General features: G+C 41.1%; 1 protein-coding gene across 1 annotated transcript in view; it reads left to right on the top strand.

The window, feature by feature from the left end:
- LOC122177447 (cytosolic phospholipase A2 epsilon-like) overlaps positions 1 to 19957 on the top strand; it is a 39042-nt gene extending 19085 nt beyond the window's left edge. The window contains exons 6-23 of the mRNA XM_042866834.1: positions 3476 to 3612; positions 4370 to 4498; positions 5117 to 5157; positions 5705 to 5747; positions 6160 to 6223; positions 7153 to 7322; positions 7451 to 7546; positions 8299 to 8336; positions 9428 to 9563; positions 10580 to 10716; positions 11100 to 11325; positions 12334 to 12448; positions 12868 to 13005; positions 14769 to 14876; positions 15699 to 15887; positions 16762 to 16928; positions 17457 to 17643; positions 19590 to 19957. Coding sequence (XP_042722768.1) covers positions 3476 to 3612; positions 4370 to 4498; positions 5117 to 5157; positions 5705 to 5747; positions 6160 to 6223; positions 7153 to 7322; positions 7451 to 7546; positions 8299 to 8336; positions 9428 to 9563; positions 10580 to 10716; positions 11100 to 11325; positions 12334 to 12448; positions 12868 to 13005; positions 14769 to 14876; positions 15699 to 15887; positions 16762 to 16928; positions 17457 to 17643; positions 19590 to 19906 — 2438 coding nt within the window. The 3' untranslated portion in view covers positions 19907 to 19957. The remainder of the gene's footprint in view (positions 1 to 3475; positions 3613 to 4369; positions 4499 to 5116; positions 5158 to 5704; positions 5748 to 6159; positions 6224 to 7152; positions 7323 to 7450; positions 7547 to 8298; positions 8337 to 9427; positions 9564 to 10579; positions 10717 to 11099; positions 11326 to 12333; positions 12449 to 12867; positions 13006 to 14768; positions 14877 to 15698; positions 15888 to 16761; positions 16929 to 17456; positions 17644 to 19589) is intronic.
- Positions 19958 to 23580: the final 3623 nt, after the last annotated feature.

The raw sequence follows: 23580 nt of genomic DNA, 5'->3' as shown, positions 1-23580 counted from the left end.
CTTTTGTATTCTTAAACCTATCTTTTTGCTATGTTTAAATGGGATTTCCTGTATTTTGATTCATGCCTATTGCCTCTTACATTTCACTGAGCACTGATGAGGAGAGTCTGACTCTTTCTTTTCTTGTTCCCATTGGGTATTTAGATTTATTGGTAAGGTCCTGTGGAGCCTTTTCTCCAAGCTGAAGAGTCCCAGCTGTTTCAGTCCTTCCACATATATCAGATGCCTCCAGCCCCTGATTCTTTGCGACCTTCTGGTGTGCTCACTCCAGTGTATTTGTCTCTCTCTTGTCCCAGAAATGGTCTCAGCATTCCTGATGTAGCCTTACAAGTGCAGAGTTGACAGAAAGTCAACCTTCCTCTACCTGTTGATAGTGCTCCTTCTAAATGCATCCCAGGGGGCTGTTGGCATTGTCAGCCATATTGCTGGCTTATGTTCCACCTGGTGTCCACCAGAATCCCTAGCTTCTTCTCTGCAGAGATTTCCCCAGTCATTTGGCCCCCCGCTTGTTCCGGTGTGTGACATTATTCCCATTCATGTGGAGGACCCGGCATTTCCCTTGATTAACTTCATGAGGTTCCAGCTGGCCTGATCTGTCAGGCACTCCTCCCAGTTTTGTATCATCTGTAAAATCCATACCATAACCCACATTGTTACTAAGATGCTAAACAATATTGGCCTCAGTGTTAAGCCGTGGGGTGCACCTCCAGTGGCTTGCTTCCAGCCATATTCTGTGCTGCTGATTACAATTCTTTGAGCCTGGCAGCTGAGCCTGTTTTTAATTGATTTCATTGCCTGTTTGTACAGCCTGTGCTTCCATAGTTTGACGAAGAACTGTCAATAGATTATTTTAAGTATATATTTGTGAAAGCAATGCTCATATGGAAAAATAATTTCAGCAAGTAAACTCAAGAAAAAGTTTTATCGAGGGAAACACTCCAACAAATCTGTAGATGAAACAGTAACAAAAGAGATTCATAAATGCTGTGGCAGATTATTCATGCTCATCACTTCTAGCATTGTCAGCTTTTTTCAGTTTTATCATGAGTCTTATCTTATGCACTGTATCGTTGAAAGGATAGAGCATCTCTATTCTCATTTAGAAGAGATGGAAAGAACAGGCCTTTGCAGTTACAGCAAAAATATTGAAAAGTTCTTCCTGTATCTTATAGTAACCAGATATCAAAAAAGGAGAGAGTTTATGAGTCAGATCAGTGTAGCATTTTTGAAGTACGTTACATTGCATCTGCTTTGGTGATTCTGGGGGAAGATGGAGTCGTGTTTTTGGAATGCTTGGCATCAGGAGTGATAAGTGCATTAATGAGAGGAGGGAAAATCTAGATGGCCTGAAGTCATGTGGAGATCTAGGCTTCCTATTGAGAAACTGTAGATCAGAGCTGGTGATACCACATATCAGAATAAGTACTTCATAGCTTGGCAGGCCATCAGATGTTGCAGTGAGGGGAGTTATTTCAGTGTATCAGATTGGTAATTACAGCCCTCCTATACAGTGTAAATAGAATCCTACATCAGTAGTTGCCAAAATCAAGATATTACCCTTTTGCTTCGATTATGTAAGAACCCACAACACTGAAATATTTCTTGTGGAATCACTTTCAAAGACAGAAAGGCAACTTACATCCTTTGTGCAGAGTTTACTTGGTAGTATTAAGAAATTCCTTCAGATTCAATGTAAAGAGTTATCTGAAGGTCTCCCAGACAGTCATCACCCTCCAGGGTTATCCTACAACTCCTGACATGGCCTCTAGATTTCAAGTGACACTTCATATTTAGGCAAAAAATTGCAAAGCAATATATCTGAGCACAGACACCAGAACTGCCCCTCTTTTAACTTCTGACATGGTACATTTTGCCCATAATTCTGACTGTGTTGCAGACTTCTGGTGAGCACCTGGCACTGCTTGCCTGTGCTTCTCCTCCCACACTCTGTGGGTCTGCCAGCTTCAGTGGGCTGTGAGTGGTTTACAACATTTTATCAACAGTCAGTGTTTTCACTGCATGCTTACAGAAAACAAGCATTAATGTTTTTGTCCATGGGGTAGGTAGTTTTAGTGATTGCTCTGGGACCAGATTTCTCCCTTTCTCCTCTTTTCTCAGCAAAGCATATGTTTACACCAAGGGATGGATCGGTTGTCTCTGGAAAAGTTCTTGTTCAAGATCTCAGAATCTCTTTGGTGTTTACTTGGCTCATGATCTGTGGGGTTGGAATCCTTGTAGTAAATGCAAGTTCCTTCCCTTCATCTGCAAGTTGAAAAGCCTTTCTGCCTCTTCATTTTTCCTGAGGAGAGAGGTGGAGTAGGAAATGGCTTCCAGGTCTTTCAGCAAACACCAGGAAAGGATCCCCGGCTTCCTATTGACATACTGAAGGAACAATTGTACTGCTAGTAGATCTTTCCCTTCCTACCCCACCTAAGGAGACAATACTCAAGATGGGTGGGATAATTAACTTTTCTGTCGTGGAAGGTTAATGTGTGCCAGATAATAATTATCTGAATCAGACTCAAACCCTGATTTTTTTAAGATTTCTTATGGAATTAAATTGCAGACATGGAAATGAGAATTTGAAAAAACTAGTTTCTAGGTCATATCCTCATCTTGTTAATGTTTTTTTTTCCATACGTAAGGGTTGCATATAAAAATGTTAAGAGCACATACAATCTTGCACATAGCAGTTATGAAGCAAAGTAGGTCAGCATTAAAAAAAATGCTAGGATTAAGTATGCTCCTGTTATGTTTGTTAGCCCCTATAACCTCCCCTGTAACCTCCCACCTTTCTTGGTTGGTTCCTTTACTGGGGCTGGTACCTTCTTCTCTTGCTATTTCCTTGTTTCAGCTGAAATTCATTTCTTTGCTTACTGCTCATGCCAATCTGGCATATTTGGTGCTGCCACCCTCAGAGGTCTGTCTGAATGAGCTATGGACCAGTATTACCATGGAGACAACTTATATCCAGTTTTTCTTGTTGTCTCTTCTCTGTGCATCATGGAGTCTGAGGCTGAGATGTGTGGAGCATAGGGATTTTTGCTGCTGAGATCTAGCAAACACTTGAAAGTATTTAGTTTGCCATAAGGTGATAGCATGGTCAAATACAGGCAGATTTCTATGTGGCAAATTTCTTCTCATGCAAATGACCAGGGAGCCTAAAAAAATATTGATAAGGGACAATATAAGGCTTCTGGCTGCTTATATTATTATATCACTGGCTAGGACTGTATTTAAGTATACACATGGGGCATTGTGCATAACTATTTGGATTCTCTGCTTATTAAAACAGTGTTGCAAGGAACAAGTTATCTTTATCTAGCTGTATGATTCCTATCTTCTTGCATCAGCCTGTGGATATGAGAAAGAACTGGCCATCTCTTATCCATGTTCAAACTACAGAGCACTTATGTGCTTCCATCTTTTGTGCTATGGTTGCTCTACCAGACATTTTGTGCCTATGTCTCTATAGTAAGCCAGTCTGATTGCTACGTGAGTCTCTGGTTGCCAACTGCTTCAGATGAGAAATTCCAAACAAAAACCATCAAGAACTGCAGAAATCCTGTGTGGAATGAAACTTTCTACTTCTGGATACAGAGAAAAGTCAAGGTACCCAAAGCTCTCATCTCATCTGTATGCAGTTTCTTTTGGTTTAAACCAAAACAGGATGTCAATACTTCTAATGCCTATCTGAGTTTACGTAAAGTTCTAGCAAGCTGAAGTGAACATCTTTGGCTTTTGCTACTTCCTTCCTCATGGCTGCTTTTTGTTTGTAGCCTGAGCTGCTTGCTGAGAAAACCAATGGCAGAGTGACGTTACAGAGAAACAATGAAGTAAATCTACAAAGCAGCCTTAGAGCAGAGAGGACAGGAAATAAATGCATATCAAAGCCAAGAAGCTATTACATTCTGGTATAATTAATTTTTTAATCTAGTTTAGTACTGCTAATTACGCTATTCTCAATGAACACTGCTGTTTGAAGGTGGAAAGCCCAGGAACAGCGCAAAAAGCCAGACTTGAAAGTTACTAATAATGAAGTGACCTTTACTGCTTCTGTTGATATGGGACAATATAGTACTAATGGTTATCTGTATTACTTCCTAAAATATTGTGCTTGGTGAGTTACTTTTAAGCAGAAATAATGTCCGAAAAGAAATCTCACTTCAGCCTTAATTGATAAGGCTAGAAACTTTTTCTTATAAAAGGAGGTTACACCAATTTTCTTACTCTGATGGCAATTTGTGATCAATGCCTTTCTATTTATTTCCTCTCTCCAAAGCTGATGCTGAGCATGAGATATTTGCACAATGTTATATTTATTGAGGACATGCTAACAAATTGTACATTTTTAAATTTCTTTCTACAGAATATTCTAGAAATGACTGTTTCTGATGATGACATCTTTCGTGATGATGACCATGCTATTGTTCTTTTTGATGTAGCTAAAATCTCCCTTGGGAAAAGAGTGATGGTGGCATTCCTATTGAATCCACAGGTAAGAACGCAGTCAGAAGTTTAACCAGAAGGGAAAAAGCATAAATGTCTTGAGGTACTAGATTTGATGTCTTGTACCACCAGAACCATGGCAAAATTTCTTAAAATCTTGATAACTGTGCATTAATGGCAAAATTTTCTGTCTTCTCAAATTGCTGTTGGTTTCATCTGGCGCAGATTGTGATCAAGTGCCCAAGCCCCAGAACAAATGAAATTTTAGGGAAGCTTTGAACTTAACTGACAGAAAATGACAGTTTGTCTAATCTTAACACAGATTATAAAAACCAAAACAATTCAAGGGCACAATATCCCGTGACAGTTTTCTAAACTTCAAGTTTTAGAATGTTGTTCTCAACATAGGGAAGCTAGCAATTAAGAAGTTGTGAAAAATGAAGGTTTTGTAATCATCCTTTGCTCTGCTAGTACAACTGAGATCACCCTTTCCTTAGAGAAGAGAAAGCTGTATCTGTCCTTTAATGCTGACAACAGCAAGCAAGAAACAGAATATTGTTGTTTAATAAAGCATAAAGAAACTGTGCTTGCACAAATAAAGGCTACAATTGCAAACCTCTGCACATGCTGACTGAGAATCTCCCTTTTTTTTTCCATTCATTTTCAGGGGAGACAGGAGCTGGAAGTTGAGTTTCTCTTGGAGAACATGTGAGTAAAACCCCGTTATTATGGAAGCAGCAGCTCAAAGAGAGATTCACTGATGCAGGGAACTGTTCTGTACACTCAGTCTCACCTCAATAGCAAGTCTCCCTTTCTCCAAGCTCGATGTGTGCATCAGCAGATCACTATAAGAAAAAAATGCCACAGCGTGGAGAATAAGTTCATGATTTTAATTCTACAACATTATTTTGAAATTGTTATTTATGTGGTTTGGAGGTGACTTTCAGAAGCTGGTGATATGCACTGCAGTAAGTCTATGGGCTCTCTTGGATGGCTCATGGCTGACGATAATATTGCTACCCAATCTGGGGCATACGTGTAGTACTAAGTTTGTTACAAGCACTTCCCAGGTGCTTTATTGCAATTGAATAATTTCTGCTCTGTAAGCTACGTGGCATCTAGTGAAAATGAAGCATATTTTTACAAACAATAGAAAGGAGCAAGTAAAACCAAAATCTCTCAGAGAAGTACATCTCGTTTAAAAAAAAATCCAGATGATATGATTTATAAAATACATGTTATTTTTGTTTTCTAGCCGGGATCATGCTGAAACCATCATCACAAATGGGGCAGTAGTGGTAAAACATAAAACATTATTTGTTTTGTTTTCTTGCCTTCTTGCCTTCCTTGTTCCTTCCTTCCCTTAGCTGACTTGACAGTAGTGAGAGAAACACTGTAAGTCTTCATTCTTTGGTGACACTTCTATTAGGAGGTTTGTTAGAGGAGGCCAACACAGTTCTAGAGGAGCCTTCAGACTGCTGCCATTTTCTTTTGTTTTTTGTGCATCCATAAAATATTACAACTCACTTAGCATAGCACCATCTTACCATATGATAGGGATAGTTAATTCTCTTTCACTGGGTCTATCAGAATCCTTCAGCATGTTTAACCCACACATTCAAGCAATGATCCTTCCAACACTTGCCAGCACTGGTGTTGAGATGGCTGGATCAGTAACCTAATTCCCTGTCCTGGTCATGTCTGTTACAGTGCCGTGAGCTGGCCTGCTTGGAAGTTGAGTTTGACAGCAGGGTGAAAAAAAAACAGTTTGCAGGTAAGCTTCCTAGTTCTTTAACTATCAGTGATTTTTACCCTCTCTAACAATACCTAGAAATTGCACCAGCTGAATACTAAAGCTTTAACTGACCACATCTAAGGAAATTTGTAAAATCTTTCTAGTAGAAAACGCTGCTTGTTCTGCAGCAGGTGCAGGTTCGAAGTTCTGACTGCTCAGAGAGCCTTGTGCCAGATGAGAAATGATGTAAGGTGCCTGCATGGGAAGTATCTAAAGCCCAAGCTGAGATGCTAAAAACCCCTGCTGTACTATTGCTAACTCCTGAAGAATCTTACCTCCTTCAGTATGATAGTCCCTGGCCTTAAATTTCCTCAGGACCTGTGGCAGATTGACTTGTGCACACGCACAGAAACACCTCATTTTTTGCAGGGGTTAGCCACTCAGCAGCTGGCTCACGCCTGACCCCGGTCAAGAACCAGAATCTAGGAGTTCCTCTGCCCACCTCCCATGAGGGGCTGCATCTGGTACGCAACCTCAGAACATGCACAACACACTCCAGCAGAATTAGCTGAACTCTTTGGATAAATATGGCCAACTACTGCAGAGTCAGATGTTATTTTAGGGGACTGAGAACTTTTGTTGCTCATTGTTTGGCCAAATGTGAAAACATCTTATAGCACGAGGTACCTGGTGGCACTTAATGTGATCATGGAGCTGCAATAGAAAAACAGCTGTCTAAAACTTGCTGGCATTCATATCACACCCATAGCTGCCTTTTTGTTCATTGTATTATAGCAACACAATGACCTGTAGTGTGTGCTTGGATCATTTTCAGATGTCAGCTTTCCAGGTACATAGGGAGAGGAGAAGGGGATTTTTTGAAAATTGCTTTTTTGCTTGCTTTCCCCCTTTTCTCTTTACTTACAATTAAAAGTAACTACTCTGTGCGTTTTATGTCATTGTTTTAGAGAATGAGCTAACGTTTACAGTGAGAGGATCATTTGAAGAAACGCAGAGAGTTTCACTGGGCTCTGGCTCCCGTTCCCCTCTCCCAGATCCCACTCTCTTCCACTATGCCAAATACAAGCAACCCTCATTGGATGTTGCACTCACAAAGAAGAGGAGGATTCCCAGCTTTGTACGTTAACCCCTGAACATGGTAGTCAACATGTCAGACAGACCTATGAACTGACCTTTATATGTGAGTAGGCAACAAGAGAAGAATATTTCTGTCTTAACCAAAAGGACCTCCATGCTTCTTTTCAGTGTGCTTGTGTGACATGCAGAGAAAGGAGGAGCAGAAGCATCCCCCTGACTTTACCTCTGAAGTCGCTCCCTTCTGAGCAGGAAGCAGTCAGCAAGGTAATCATCTGCCAACCATTGAGAATCCTTTGCAAACTTTCAATAATTCCTACTTGTTCTAAAGATGCAGACATTAAAGTCCCTCTGTCTTCATACAGAACTGATTCTGATTGTTTTCTAAACTCCCTTGCATCTAGTGTGACACATAATGAAGTAAATTGATTTGAGCAAAATAAATGAGAAAATCATGGGAGGAGAAGAAAACGTCTGAGCTGCTGCTCATTCTCCTTATATGGTCATGTCCTTTACCAAGCTGGAAGTCACTGGATGCTACTAGGGCTACTAGGGTGAGGCTCAGCCCCCTTGGAGACAAACTGAGCTGCACGCACATGTGCATGTGGAGTTCAGCCTCTTTGGCTTCCTCTTGCATCTCACGTTTTTGCATGAAATACTGCAGTTTGTTCTAGAACAGTGTTTCCTGATGAAGCCTTCCAGGGATGTGAACCACTGCAGCTCCTCTCTTCTTTGTTTGTGTAGCTAAGCAGTGTGTGAGCAATCTAATCTGGACTTCTTAACAGAGGGAAGATAAAGGCTATAGATGATAGTGTTGAAACCTTAACTTGTTAAATCAGCATACATCTCTGGGTAATAACAAAACACTGAGGGGACAGTCTATCTCCCAGTCTTAGTTTAACGAAGTCAAGAACTCTGTAGATGTAATGATGACCCAAAAGTACTATGCCCCTTTGAAAGTGAGGAAATCAGACTGTCTTAAAGTATCTATATTCATTATTGTACCTTTTGATTTTCAGTGCAGAAAATTTGGTTTGCTCTTCAAGACGAAAAAATGGTAAGAGATCTTAATTGTCTTAATAGAGTTATAGGATCTTTTAGGTTGAAAAAGACCTATAAGATCATCTGGATCACTACTGTCCACCACTAAACCACATCCCTTTGCTTTTGGGTAATTGTCAGTCAATTTCCAATCCATCTGATATTGTCTGTGTTTTAAGTACTAACTTGTCCTCTTTTTGGGCAATTAAATAAAATGGGCCTGCAACAACACGGAGTTTCACTGTGATTTTGTGTAACAGAACTATATAATGAGTTAAGAAGAGTCAAGAGTTTTTATCTAGAACACATAATATTTTTTGTTGATATTTTACTGTGATCAGTATTATTCATCAAAAGGCCAATGTGAGCACTCACAGAAACCTCTAGCAATTATTTCCAAAGGTAGACTTTCAACAGAACTGCATTTCAGAACTCAAAGAAACCAATTGTGTTTCCTCAGGCACAGACAAGGGAACAGGAAGGCCAAAGCCAGAGTATCTGATGACTTTAGGATATGAAAAAAAAACCTGACGTAATATAGGTACCTGCATAGATTTTAATAACTAAACAAAGAAATAAATTCACATTAACTTCTTTTTAAACCAGGGAATCAATCACGTTGTGTATTTTGAGCCACGGTTAAGGCCTTTGTAAGTTTTGGAGGATGTATCTGTGACATTTTGTAAGAGCTTCCCTACAAAGCCAACAACAGCAAACATTTGCAGCATACCTTCTGTTCATGATGTGAGGGTGCCTGTGGATGTTTGCACAACTTTTGAAGGTGCATTTAAAAGCCATCTTCAAAACCCTGCCCTCTGCAGGCTTTTGGCTTCATGTCTGAAAGGGAGCTGTCTTGTTACTTGCAGCTCTATCTAATTTTAGGCATCTTCAGTGAGGAGTAGGCAAAAAAGATGGAAAAAAAAAAATCTCCCCTAGTCCATACAAAGATGTAGTGTTGTTCTCTAGGAACAAACCTGAGCATTTCATCTTTTCCTGTTCTGCTTCCTGTGCATAATGGTCAAGACATGTCTATTTATGAAGTAGAAGCAATATAATTACTGAATGATGCTGTAAGCATGATGTAAGATACTTGACGCTGTGTTCCAGCCGGGAAGACCTCGATGTACGGCTGGGCTTTGACCTGTGTGCTCAGGAACAGGATTTCATTTGCAAAAGGAAGAAGGTTGTTGCGGCTGCTCTGAAGGACATTCTTCAGTTGGAGGAGGACTTGGAGGACGATGAGGTAGCTGAGACATAATTATTCTTTGCTTTCTTTGCAGCTGGATGTCAAAATATACATTTGTATTCATTTTTTCTTACTTTCAGGAAATCAGGAAGTTTAATGTGCTTGCTATAGCTATAACATTTGTTATTCTACAGAATAAATGAGTACTCATAGGGAAGATTAATAAAATCCTCACAGAATTGAGTTAGAAAGGACCCTGAAAGGTCACCTAACACAGTTATCCTGCAGTGAACAGGGACGTCTACAGCTAGATCAGGGTAGAGTAAGTAAAGTATTCACAATGCAATACATACCAAGTATTGTGCTTACATACGAAGTAGGTTGGGTGCACATGGCTCCTCTTTCCCTCCAGAGTTGTAAAAGGGGATGGGGTCATTACTTTCTGGTCTCACTTGGTCTGAATTGGTCAGTGCTCTCTTAAAATCATCAGTTACAATACATCTAGTATTGTCATGAAATACTTATGCAATAGTCGGGATAAGCTTTATCATGCTTAACATGAATAACAGATTGTTGTTACTCACAAAGAAATAGTGAGACAACACCCATGTTTTCTGGTCTGTTGCATCTGGTAAAAATCTGGTTCAGGTGGCAAGAGGTACCTTTTCATGCTCAATCATTATTTTTCGTTTTGCAACAGCACGCTGAAATTTTGACGTTTGAGATAGTGGATCTCATGTCCAATTGCACAATTTCTTGGCAGAAAAAACAAAATCACAGAATGATTGAGGTTGGAAGGGACTTCTGGAGCCAACTGACCCAACCCCTTCTCAAGCAGGAACACCCAGAACAGGTTTCCCAGGGCTATGTTCATTTGGCTTTTGAAAATCTCTAGGAGAGAAACTCCATAATCTTTCTGGGAGTCTCTTATTCCTTCTGTGCTCCATTACAAATTCAGGTCTTTCTTGTCCTTGCAGACCACTGGTATGCAGCAGCTTTATTACTTTAGCAGTGTTGTAACACTCTCTTTTCTAATCAGTGATGTATTTTGCACATATTTTGGGATTGAACAGGTACCTGTGGTGGCAATCATGACCACGGGTGGTGGAACCAGAGCTCTGACAGCCATGTACGCTCACCTTCTGAGCGTGCAGGAACTGAATGTCTTGGACTGTGTTTCCTACGTCACCGGTCTGTCTGGCACAACGTGGTAAGGCCAAGTTAAACAAAGTTTTCATTGGAGTTTGCCGTAAATGATTTCTGTGAGTGACTCAGAGTTACAGTGGTGAGCTGCTAGTTGGAGCCTCTTTTGAATATCTAGTGGTTACTACCTGCAACACCAGAAGCCATCATTGTTCATAGCATTTTTGGCCAGTGCTATTAAGAAAAGGCTTTCCTCTTCTGCTGTGGCTTTTTCTCATTTCCTTCAGTAGGTATTTGTTAGCATCTGGAGCTAAGGCAGTCCTGCTTAAAGATGTTTATGGTACTGTATACATGTGTATTTTGTTATGAAAATCAAGACATGATACAAAAACCTCCACAATTTCCTAAAGCTCAGCTTGAGATTTCACACTGTGTTTCTTTCTTCTTTAGGACCATGGCAAACCTGTATGAAGATCCTGACTGGTCGCAGAAGAATCTTAAGAAAACACTCAATGATATCCGAAGGCACGTGCTTAAAAATAAATTCTTGGCTTGTTTTGCTCCAGACCGTCTGAAATACTACTTGAAAGAGTTATGCCAAAGGCAACAGGAAGGACATCAGATAAGTTTCACAGATCTGTGGGGACTCATCATTGAATCTATGTTCCATGACAAGGTATAACAGAAGGACTTTTCAGATTTGTATACTTAATGGATACAGTAGTGAGGGCAGAAGTAAATCAGAGTAGCTGAGGTTGGAGTTTATCTGCGGTCCAACAACTCTGCCTGCACAGCTATGGAGCAGGTTGTCCAGGATTGTGTCCAGTCAAGTTCTGAATACCTGTGTAGGTGGAGACTCCACAACCCCCTTAGGAAACCTGTTCCATTGTCTGACCACACTTTTCTCAAGTGGCAGAAGGTTGGTTGGTTTTCAGATAAATGCCTCAACAACATGCCTTGTCAGTATCATGTTCATGTGTTTGCTGACTGTATTATGCAGATATTAACGTCACACCTGGGACAGATAGGGTGGGAATAAAAATAAATAATAGAAAACTTCTAGTATGAACAATTTAATTAACAACTGAATTAATGTGTAAATATTAAAGTGAAAATCCTACTGTTCTTTTCAAAAAGAGCTACACAGTGTGAGAAGGCAAAGAAAAAGCACAGCTTCCTCTGAAGCTTTGCCACCACTCCCAAACCATCCTCTATCTTTCTTAATCATGTCAGATGCTCCACAGCAGAAGCATAAAGGGACAAGCCACGCTGACTATTAACTCTGGGCTTTGGCATAGACCCGAAGAAAGGAGGATCTTCTGAGATGCTAAAGACAGAGATTACTCTTCCTGAATGAAATATTTAATGCCATAAGTGTTTTTCAAATATTTCCAGACTTATTTTTCTTTTAAGATAATGTGAATAACCTTTAAAATCTCAGATTTTTTTTTCGTCATGTGAACTTAGACCATATACATAGACAGTCCATATCACGAGGACTGTTTGTGTGCTGTAGTGCTGAGATGGAGGAGGGTCAGAGAGAGGAATCAGAGCATCTCCCTATATTAAAGCAGTGGGGAACGTCGTAGTTAGTCTGGGACGCTCTTTGTTGTCAGGTTTAGATGAAGGTGAGAAGCTCTTTGTGTCATCTGCCTGTCCTCAGCTACTTCTTTCTTCAAAACAGGAGGACACCCAGAAGCTCACAGATCAGCAGCAGGCACTAAACCGTGGTCAGAATCCCCTGCCCATCTACCTCTCCCTCAATGTGAAGGATAAAATCAGCGACCAGGATTTTAGAGGTAATCATACTTCTGAACTGCTTTTAACTTTTAATCCCATAAAGGGGTCCATTTAGGTTCAATTAGATAAATCGATTAAGTGCACAAATCCCCTTAGGGACCAATTCACCTAGAAGTAGATTTTTAATAGTTAAATCTTTGAAGTCCTCAGTATATGGATGATAGAGAACATTATCCTGAAATTACCTGTTCAGCATGTCAGTAGAAAGTGCCATAAAACCTGAAGTTTGCAGACACATTTAGATGTAAGGAGGCAATTCACTCTTTATGTTCACACTGCGAAATACACAGTGAATAAAATAGCTGTCTGCTGTAACCAGAACCAGACTTCCTTAAATTGGCTAAATATCATATGTTTTATTCAACTAATTTGAGCCTCTGCTGCTTGTAATCAACCTGTTGTGTGCTTTTCTTTTCAGAATGGGTGGAATTCACTCCTTATGAGGTAGGATTCCTGAAATATGGTGCCTATATTCGTGCAGAAGATTTTGGCAGTGAGTTCTTCATGGGTCGTCTGATGAAGAAAATCCCAGAATCCAGAATCTGCTTTTTGGAAGGTAACTTTTTGACCTGGGTAAATGTGATGTAATATAATCCATCCTGGGCAAACCCTTCTTCTGAAATGAGTCATTTATCACATTTTTATCTACCAGAAGAATTTGTTAAAACATAAGAATTCATAACAGGTCACCACCTGGAGGACTCTTTATTTTCTCTGAAACATTGTTCAATAGAACAGATTTATTTGACTTCATATATGTTTATGCTTACTGACATGAGACCTCTGTATTATTTACATACCTTTGCCAGCTACATAACTTGTCTAATATCATAGGTAATTTAAATTAGCAATCTGTTTTTAGCTTAAGACTCTGCAGTAAAGCCTTTTCTCTAAAATGCTACTGCTGCAGCAAAAACTGATCAGTCCTCCAGGACACTTCCATTTTGGATTGTAAATAGATCTTAGTAGCTACTTTTTTTTTTCCCTATCTTGCACAAGAACACTCAAATCTCTAAGAAATGCTTTTTTCCCTTTGCGAAAGCAATCTCTTGCCTCATTGTTCTTCCAACTTCCAGCAATTGCACAAAGGAAGTTTCAGGGGTGTTTGGAGAAGTTAAGATTTTTTTGCCTGTGTGGAGATTTCACTGTAGCTCATGAGGAGGCACAAGGAAGCAGTTTGATGTCAGAACCTCCCCTTGCCTGCAGATATCCAACAGAGTGCCTGCATCTCCTCTTCCATGGCCAGAAATGTCAGCAGGTCACCAGCACCCATCCTACACCTCTTTCCTTGGCATTTTCCACTTCTTCAGAGCAATGCTGGGACATTTCTGTCTCTGTTTCCAGCCACTGACCCAGAGTCCCCTTATTCAGTGTTACTTATTTCAGTGACACAGTTATTCCAAAGGTTTTCTGCAAATGAAGCAAACTGCTTGGCACCTCAGCCCCTAAACAGAGCAGGGACTGACCGTGTAGGTCCTTGTAGCTCCTTCCTGCACAGCAGAACCTTTTCTGCACAAAGAGTCAAGGCCACAGCCAAGCTGCCTGCGTGCAGCCCTTTCCATCCTTCACTCAGTTTCTCCCAAAAATTCCAGGTTTAGTTCTGCATTTTGGAGGGTATAGCAAGGCACTGCTGCAAATACAGTATATGCAACTACAACAGGGAGTGGTGTTTTCTTACCCTGAAAGATTGCAGATAGGTGGCAGTCTGGGTTGCCATTACATTCGCTCTTTGATTTATTCCTTTTTTTTTTTTTTTTTTTTTAAAACCATTTAATGTATGTTGATGGATGGAAAAACTGAAAAATATAGTTCAGATATACCCAGAAGACAAATAAAAAAGATTTATGCTCTTAGAATTCCTACTTCCAAAAGCTGTAAGTCAGCCTTCTCATTCTGACTCTTAAATATTTCCTGGCAGTCCTGTGTAACAGTTTTGTACCTGTAACAGGCTATGCGCCAGTAAATAAAGCCTTTAGAACTACAAATACTGGGAACTTGAGAACAGGAAATGTTGAGGGCAGCTGGAAAATACTAAATTTACTTGACAAGATGATATTTGCAACATTACAAAAATGTGTATTTTAGCAGATAGATCGAAAATACTGCCAGCTCTGCTCATACATACTGATAAATCAAATTCTTTATATACATTGTGGATTCATATACTGATTCATAACGATGATTCCTTTTGTTTACCCACAAAAGTAATGTAATGAATAGTTTGCAGGAGAATGAAGGAAATAATGAAGGTCATTGTAAATGAAAATGCTTCCAGATCTTTACTGGTTTCCTCTCTGCCAAATATATCCTATGCCATAGGGATCTGGAGTAGTGTATTTTCCCTGAATCTTTTGGATGCTTGGTACATATCTGTTCATTCCGAAGACTTCTGGCACAAGTGGACCAGAGACAAAATTACTGACATTGGTGAGTTATTTTTATACCATAATGTTTTTTCCTTCTTCCTTCTTCCTTCTTTTTTCTTTTATGTTCCTGTATAGTAGGAGTGACTGGAGACCTCCTCTGCAATCCACTTGCTTCCAATTCTTCTCTTGGAACTTTGACTGTGGCAAGAAACTCCATTGAAAGAGAAGAAAGTATAATCTTTGCCTCTATGGATCCCACAAAACTCAAACTCAAGTACTATTGCAGGCCCTTACAAACTAATCATAAGGATGAGATTTGCAATACCCACCAACAAGTTAACACCCACAGGGTGGGATTTCAGGAGGAAACATACAACGCAGACATACTACAAACTGAAAAATGAAGAGAAATGTAGCAAAAATGATTTATTTTCTTGTATTTGTAGGGGGTTAGTTTCTGATTGTTTAAATAAGGAGTTTGCTAGTAAAGAACAATTTTGTATTCTCCCCTCCCCCCCCTTTTTTTTTTTTTTTGCATAGTGGTGAGATATTAATGTGAAGTAGCACAGGAAGACGGGGCAAGTGCAGGATGTTGTAGTAGGTAAAATTGAAGAAAAACAAAAGAAAGAGATGGATTCATATACAGTGAAGTACAGTACAAGCCAGGCTTTTACTACTACCAGCTGAGAAGCTGAGAAGAAACGAATTTTTCAAAGCTTCAGTGAAAACTGAGATTTGTGGTACGAAAAAGAGCAAGAAGTCAACGTTTTCCCAAACATGTTAAGACAAATTATGACTGTAGTGTCATGTGTATGACATGTGTGTGACACTGTGTATGACAACAGTGCTATCACATAAAAGACTGTTAACCTTTCCTTTACAGATGATGAAACCCTGCTCCCTAAAAGACCGAATGAGCTGGAAACTCGAGTGGTTTGTCCCACCGACAGCTTTTCAGATATCTTCCGAGATGTTGTCACGTTACGTCCAGCAGCTTCAGAAATCCCTAACTTCCTAAAAGGCCTCCAGATGAACAACAACTACCTGGAGAGCGAATTTTCTAAATGGAAAGGTATGGTAATAGCATCCCACTTTTATGTATATTTTAAGCCATCCTTTTTAAAAGCATGCAATGCAGAGTGGGTTGTCAAGCTGACTGCCTTTTTGTTCTGTTCCCATTCTCTGATAATATTTGAAACTGTTGCCAAAAGGTAAAATTACTCAGTAGAAGAAGCTTCAAAAGTAAGTTCCTAAGAAATTTCCAAAGCCTAGCAAGTAATCAATCAGTGTACACCTGCTGGTGTGCCAGCCAGCCAGCCCACACTCTTGTGGCAGGGGATTCATGCCATCATATGCTGTCTCTTGCCTGGATAGTACTCAAGAGGTGTGGTTTGGAGCCCTGTTTCATCTTACCTTCTCACTTGTAATAAAGATAGGATGTTTATAACAGTGTTCCTTCTTGCACCAGTTGGGAGCTTGTACTCAGTCTGTATCAGATCTTCCATGTTCTGTAAGGAGCTATGGCTGTCTACCTTAATACCTTTGTGCCTGTTCTCACTGCATGCCCAGCACTGAGCACATTCAATCTTTATTTTGTTGAGACAGTGAGTTGCAATTTTAATTTTTCCCCTATTGAAAAAAATTGGCCTGATCAGAGTTGTGAACAAAACTAGGGGATGGAATTAACACTATTTTCCTGAACCTCAAGTTAACATCTCAGAGAAAAGGAAAAGAAACTGCAAAGTAAATAGTGGAAAGAGGAACCCAGAAATGACTAAGCTGTAGCTATCAACTACGCAGGTAGGCCTGAGACCACCCAAAAAAAGCTGAATTCTCTCTCTCTCTCTCTCTTTTTTTTTTTTTTTTTAATAATTGACTTTCCTGAAAATGCCAGAGCATCTCTTGCACTGAGCACCCCCCCTGAAAAACAAATCCTTCTTTTCTAGACTGCGAGCTTGACTCTCAGCCCAACCACCTGACAGGAGCAGCAGACTACCTCATCTTGATCGACACTGCTTTTGTTTTTGCCACCAGTTACCCACCACTCATGAGACCAGAAAGGAAAGTGGACGTCATTTTGCATTTCAACTATAGTTCAGGTTCCCAGACCAGGGTGAGTATTATACATTCCTCTATAATGACCTCTCTGCTTCATCATTCACTTCCCAGAATGGCCAATCCTCTGCTCATAGAACACTTTTTTTTTCAATATTTAGACAGCAGTAAGAAGCTAACAGTTTACCAGGGTCACATGCATTCATTGAGCACTATGCTGTTATCAGTAAAGTAAGCATTTAGGAAACTGATCCCGCTCATTTTATGTGTGAATGTGTTTCACTTGATCTGAAGGCAGTTAGATGTAGAACCCATACAGCTGAAAATGTTTAAAAACTTAGTTGTGACTCTGTAATGCAGACTCTGCAGAGCCATGTGTGATTCAGACCACCTGCTACCTGGCCTTCCAGAGCTGGGCTCCACTGGCTGCCTACAACCCCTTAATTGGATACATGCCATAATCTGTCAGAACTTGGCCCTAACCCCACAAGCCTTCCTGGTAAAGCTGGAGTTTGGTCAAATTAAAAATATCTCTGCTATGTTCTGATGCTTTATTTCATTTTCTTTTCATATGATGGCAAACTAGCCTCTGAAAGAAGCCTCTGAGTACTTTGCAAAACAAGGAATTCCTTTCCCTAAGGAGGTGCCAGATGATCAGGAAACGCCACATCTGAAGGAATGCTACATTGTTGGTGAAAAGGAGAGCCCAGAAACCCCTATTGTAATATTCTTCCCTCTGGTAAATGACACCTTCAGGGAATACAAAGCACCTGGTAAGTTTATATTCACCAACCACATCGTCAGAGGCAGCCTTTTACTTTGTCTTTGCTACTGTACAATATCTGTTATTCAGACCACCCTGTAAACACTTGTAGGCTCAAATTCCCTCTTCTTATATCTGAACCGTACCAAAGAGATGAAAATACATAAATTTTCCTCAAAAATACAGCAGCAGCTGAGATCAGCCTTAAACAAAAATGCCCTTCTTCAAAATTTGTTTATTTATTTTGGCTTTTCATAGGTAGGTTCTGGAATTAAACAACAAAAAGTGTATTCTGTTTATCTGCAATGGCAGAAATTAGCAGGGCCATTTCCTCTCATACTTCTCCTCCTTGCCTCTTATGGAACGCCCTTGGGAATCTGAAGGATTTCATTGTTTAAAATCATTTCCAGGCTTGTAGTTAATGTAGATAACCTTGAAAACAAAAGTGCGAATTGGTGAAGTGATGAAAATTATAGCTGAGGCACACAGTCAGTTTCTATGCACTTCAGTGGGCCCTATTTTAAAACTTGAAGGAATTTAAAGAGCAACATTGCCACTCGTTTCAAAACAGATGAATCTTGACAGAGCTCTATTCTACCTCTGATAGTGTCAAAAGTCTTGGTTACTGCTTCTGATTCTAACTAGAATCCCTACTTCATGCTATGAGATCACTTTTTAATCACTTTAAAGCCCCACAGTGTACTGAAAACCAAAAGTCCTGAGGTGGTATAGGTGCATGAAATGTAATAACAAAACATCCAGTAACTACTGCCCCAAATGTATGCTTGAGATCAACCTTTTTCTGACTCACAGGTGACGTATGAAGGCAGAAAAAAAATAAATGATGTGTACTTGACACTTTCGATACCCAAGAATTTGTTGAGATTTGTGATTCCAGGATAAGCCTTGGATGTTTTTCCCAAGTACCAACAACACGCTGTGGAGGTTCCTATAAATGTCTGCTCTCTGATAGCCTGCAAATCAAGTTCTGAAATAGCTTTCTGTTATTTAATTCATTTAACAAGTTAATAGAATTTGTCTGCAGATCATCATATATGATGAATCTAATATTTCCAGAGACTACACTTGTGGGACTACTTGCCTGGTTATTTTCCTTGGGTCTGTGATGTATATGCTGATTATGCTGGGATGATGAATTGGGCTTGAAAGGTTCTGTCAGTATCTCAGCCAAATCTCAGGAAACATTAAGTCCAGCATAGCAACTGACATTACATAAAGCTTGTAGTTTTTATAGCAGCAGGTAGCTTGAAGAAATTACAGAAAATATCTATGCCATTCGCTGCCAGGCTGTGTTCCGATCATGGCTCTGTGAAGTCTCTGAGTTTAGACAAGAGGATGTCACTTTTGAGGTCTGTTTTCTGTATCTCTTAAAAATTCGTTCCAGCATGCAACAAGAGTTGATGAGCAGATTATGCAGAGCCAAGGGAGAGCTGAAGTTGCTGAAAAGGCAGCTCTGCATCTGGAAAGCTTGAATCACTGAGATGTCTGGATTTTCAGCAGTCTATTCTGGAGATATAGCAGTGAGGGATATAAAATATGGAGGGCAAGAAGGAACAGAAACTGGCAATGGCATCAAAAGCTCACTGCCTGGAAAAAAAACTGCTGTAGTAAAATCCTGGCTGTGGTTACTTGCTCTGGGAGACAGGAAAGAAAGAGGGAAAGAGTAGACATGATTCACTTGCCACCTTAGCTGGAAATAGAAGGTGCTGCTGCAATGACCAGGACACGGCAGCAAAGTGAGGGCTGGGGAGCATCAGCACCAAGCGTGGCTTGGTGACCTGGCTGCCACCTTGCCCCAGCAGTAAAATTATCCCAGCAATAAAAGGCCTCTGAAGGGAAATCTTTGGGTTGTAATCAACTATGGGTGCATGCCTGAGAGGTGCCTGACCCTAATGGCTGTTCTGCTGATTAACCAAGTCACTGTTTGTCCCTTAGGGGTGAGACGTAGTCCCTCAGAGATGGCAGAGGGTGATGTTGATGTTACCAATAGCTGTGGTCCATACTACATAAACAACCTGAGTTATTCAGAGAAAGATTTTGACAAACTGGTGAACCTAAGCTACTACAACGTCCAGAATAATAAAGACTTGATTCTTCAGGCCTTGCGTGCAGCAGTGGAACGGAAAAAGCAGCAAAAGAAACAGCAACCACTGCAAAAACCACCACCTCCTGGTGATGATGACATGGGTGTGCCCAACAGAGAGGTGTCCCAGCATCTGCCCACCTGCTCAACAGTAGGGAAAATGAAATAAAACATCCACAAGCACTGCTAATTAAACAAAACAAAACAAAAAAAAACAAAAAAAAACAAAAAACAAAAAAAAAAGAAGAAGAAGAAAGGAACTTGCCTAGGTAGTGAAAAGCTGAAGAATGCTGAAAACACTTTGTTATCGGAAGTGCTGCAGCCTGTCTGTCAGTGAAGGATGTAAACACACAAGGCTGAGCTCTTCCTTAATGAATTAATGTCCTTTCCTTGCTGACAAGCCCTGGAGTAGAGCTGGGTGCAAGGTGCTGTGCTCCTGCTTGCAGAAGTGACCCTTCAGGCCAAGGCTGCGTTTTATGGACATGAGGGCATGAGGAAGCTGACACTGGCTGCTGATTTTCTACCTGCATTGTAATAAGAGAGGAGCGTAAGTCTGGAACTGCAACAGAGAACAAAACCCATTGTTTCTAAATCAAAACCTACTTGGGAGCTATGAATTCTTTATGTGAATGTAAATAAATATTAAACTTTATACAAGAAAATACTTTTTTTTCAAGTCAGAGTAATAGGAAATAAATATTTTTTGCAGCAAATACATGTTATAGAAATTTCTTCTAGGAGCCTCTTCCTCTACTAGCAAGCCAACTTAAACATGAGATGCAGGCTTACTTCAGACCTGAGTGTGAAGTGCCCCAGGAGCCTGACACCATTTAAATTCCATTTACGGCTCTGCTCTATGAGAACTGATTTACACTAGTTTATTTAGTTAAATCACATTTAAGCATTAATGCTACATGTTGAAGTCTTACAAATGCAAAGATTTTTGAGACTATTACATTTGAAAAGAAAGGAGAAACAGAGGTACAGCAACTCTAAAATTCTTAATGTCATTCATTTGCATGTGACTTTTTAACCTGTTGCTGAGTAGTCCAGCAGAAGTTAGCTTCTCTGATATGAGCAGTCCATTTTCCTGATATAGATAAGCAGGTTTCATAGCACTTGGATAAGGTGCTTCATGGGAGCATCACTGGAACTCTGTAAAATGCTGGGCACCATGGTGGGAAGTAAGAATCAGGCTCTGCTGGGGTATAGAGAAGGACATTCTTCTGTATGGATGATCTGGGAGCTTAAAGTTATCTGCAGAAGAGAACAGTAGCTGTTTGTAAGACTCATTTATAATACGCAGGAGTAGATTAGAGAACAAGTATATAGAAGACAGCAAGAGAGAGAAGAGCAGTTCATTTGATTACTGAGTGAAACAGCTTAAAGCGTCTCTGATGCTTAGTCTGGAGAAGAGGATGCTTAGAGAACACTTTATCACTCTCTACAACTGCCTGAAAGGAGGCTGTGGTAAGGAGGTGATCAGCCTTTTCTCCCAGGTAACAGTGACAGGATGAGAGGGAATGGCCCTAAGTTGCACCAGGGGAGGTTTAGGTTGGATATTAGGAAGAATTTCTTCTCAGAAAGAGAAGTTGAGGCATTGGAACTGGCTGCCCAGGGAGGTGGTGGAGACACTGTCCCTGGAGGTGTTCAAGAACAGTGTGGAAGTGGCTGAGGGATGCGGACATGGTGGGGATGGGCTGACAGCTGGACTAGATGACCTTAATGATTCTGATTCTATGATGGCTAAATGAGAGGTATGACTTTCTAATTGCTGAAGCACTGTACTGCTTTTGTGTTCAACACTGAACTTAGTTTGAGTGCTGTGGTTTGACAGGTGGATCCCCAGTCTTTGATTATTCTTTTTCTAAAGTTTAGCTTCTATTCAGTGTTACTGACATATATCCACAGGCCTGCAGGTTCTCAGTATGCTTCCTATAGGCTTCCCTGCCCATCAGTTCTCCTGTAGTATGTTTCAGCAAGAGACTGTGGGCCAGAAATGGAAGCCTTACAAATGCCTTTGCTCTCAAGGTCAGGGTCTCTTCCCAGCTGAAACACAGGGATGTAAAAATGTTTATCACCGGGGTCAGCACATCCTCACCTTCTGGAGCATGCTGCAGAGCCTGCAGCCTTGTGTGCTGAGGGTTACATCCCATGGAAATCAGAGTGTGTGTGCTGGTGCCCCTCACAGTATGGGTGCAGCCAGAGGGCACAGCCAGACCTGGGAATCTGGAAGCACTCCCAGTTACCCACATATGGTCAGAGCTTTATTGTCTGAAGGGCAAACTGTCCTGCTGACAGCAGGAAGCATGCAGGCAGGAAGTCTGAAGACAAGCAGAGCTAGGTGTTTGAGAGCAAGCACTGCCTTGCCCTTCCTGCTGCCTTCCAGCCGCCACGAAGGGGTCATGAAGAACAATGGGCACTTTACCCCACTTCACAAAGCACAGAGTGGGACTGAAATAATAACTCATAACTCTGAGTTCTCTATATTCAGCAAGAACACAAGGGAGAGTGACAAGGATGGCTAAAGAGGTGGAACAGCTTCCACAGAAGGGGCAAAGAGATAAGGCATCTGCACCCTAAGGAAGGGACAACAGGAATGAAATGCAGGGAACAGCATGCGCTGCAAAATCTGCACTGAGCCACCAATCCCAGAGGCAGCAGACAGCCCGAGGAAGAACCACAACTCCCTTGCCCTCTTTGATGCTCTGTTGCCTGAGTGCTGGCTGCTATCAAGGACAAGAAAGAAAGAGCTCTGGCCCCACGTTCAGACATTTTTGCAGAAGATAAATAATCAGAGCATTCAGAATTTGTAAGAGCATTTCACGGAATGAGGAAGCCAGGCAACGGGGCCCTTCGTGAAGCAGCATAAAATGTTTAGACTCAGCATGGAAATTGCAACAAAAGGGTTGCAAAACATGTGTGCAGCCCTAAATAAAATGTGAAGCAAGGAAGCAAGGCTGAAGAGCGCTGGTACAGCTGGAAGCTGTTATTTTAGAGAACAGCACAAGGAGGGTGGCAGGGAAAGGGCACAACTCAACCTGATGATGTGCTTGGGAAGGAGAGGGAGCACAGAGAGAGGGTAACAGCCCCCGTGGAAGTGAGAAGGAAAGAAGGTAAATAGCTAAAACTGTGGGTCAGTAGGCTCAGTAAGGTGCTGGGCCTGCCAAAAGGGATTTAGATTATAGGGATACTGCAGAACAAACAATGATGTCAGATGGCAACACAAAGGAAGCACTTCCAACGTTCTGTTTAAACACAGATTCAGAGGAAAATCCCCATTTTTTTTTTCTTTTAACTGGGAAAATGAGCTTTTATTTATTTATTTATTTTTAAGTGGAGAGAGAAAAGAAAGTATTCATTTTACGGATATCCTCCATGTCTTGGCACATTTATGTATTCTGTTAAAATCTATTCCAAAATGAGTGGAAAAAATGATCCTCCCGGACGGCTGAACGTGCTACCGAAACCTACGGTTGAACTGGACGGCAAAACACGAATGCCATCGGGGGAATTTCCTCCGCATTTAGGACAGCACCTAATGCGGCAGCGGAGCGGCGGCGCTCGGTGACACAGAGAGCCGTCAGCAGGGAAACACGAAAGGCATCCAGACGGCTGAGCTGCTAGAAGAGCCGCTTTTATTGCGAGGGCCCTCAGCATCAGCTCCGCAGCCGAGAAAACCTTTAATTTGCTGGGGGCGGGTTTGTTGGGGCGGCTCGGTTAGGGCCATGTTGTAGGCTACAGCCACCTCCTCCCGCCCAGGCGCTCCCGGCCCTGGCGCCGCCTCCCCGTCGGGCAGGGCCGTGCCGGGGGAGGGACGAGCGGAGCGGCGCTGCGGGCAGA

This window comes from Lagopus leucura, unplaced genomic scaffold (genome assembly GCF_019238085.1).
Source record: "Lagopus leucura isolate 7727_CA_CO unplaced genomic scaffold, USGS_WTPT01 Super-Scaffold_1, whole genome shotgun sequence".
Taxonomy (NCBI): Eukaryota; Metazoa; Chordata; class Aves; order Galliformes; family Phasianidae; genus Lagopus; species Lagopus leucura.
This window is presented reverse-complemented; position numbering and strand designations above follow the sequence as displayed.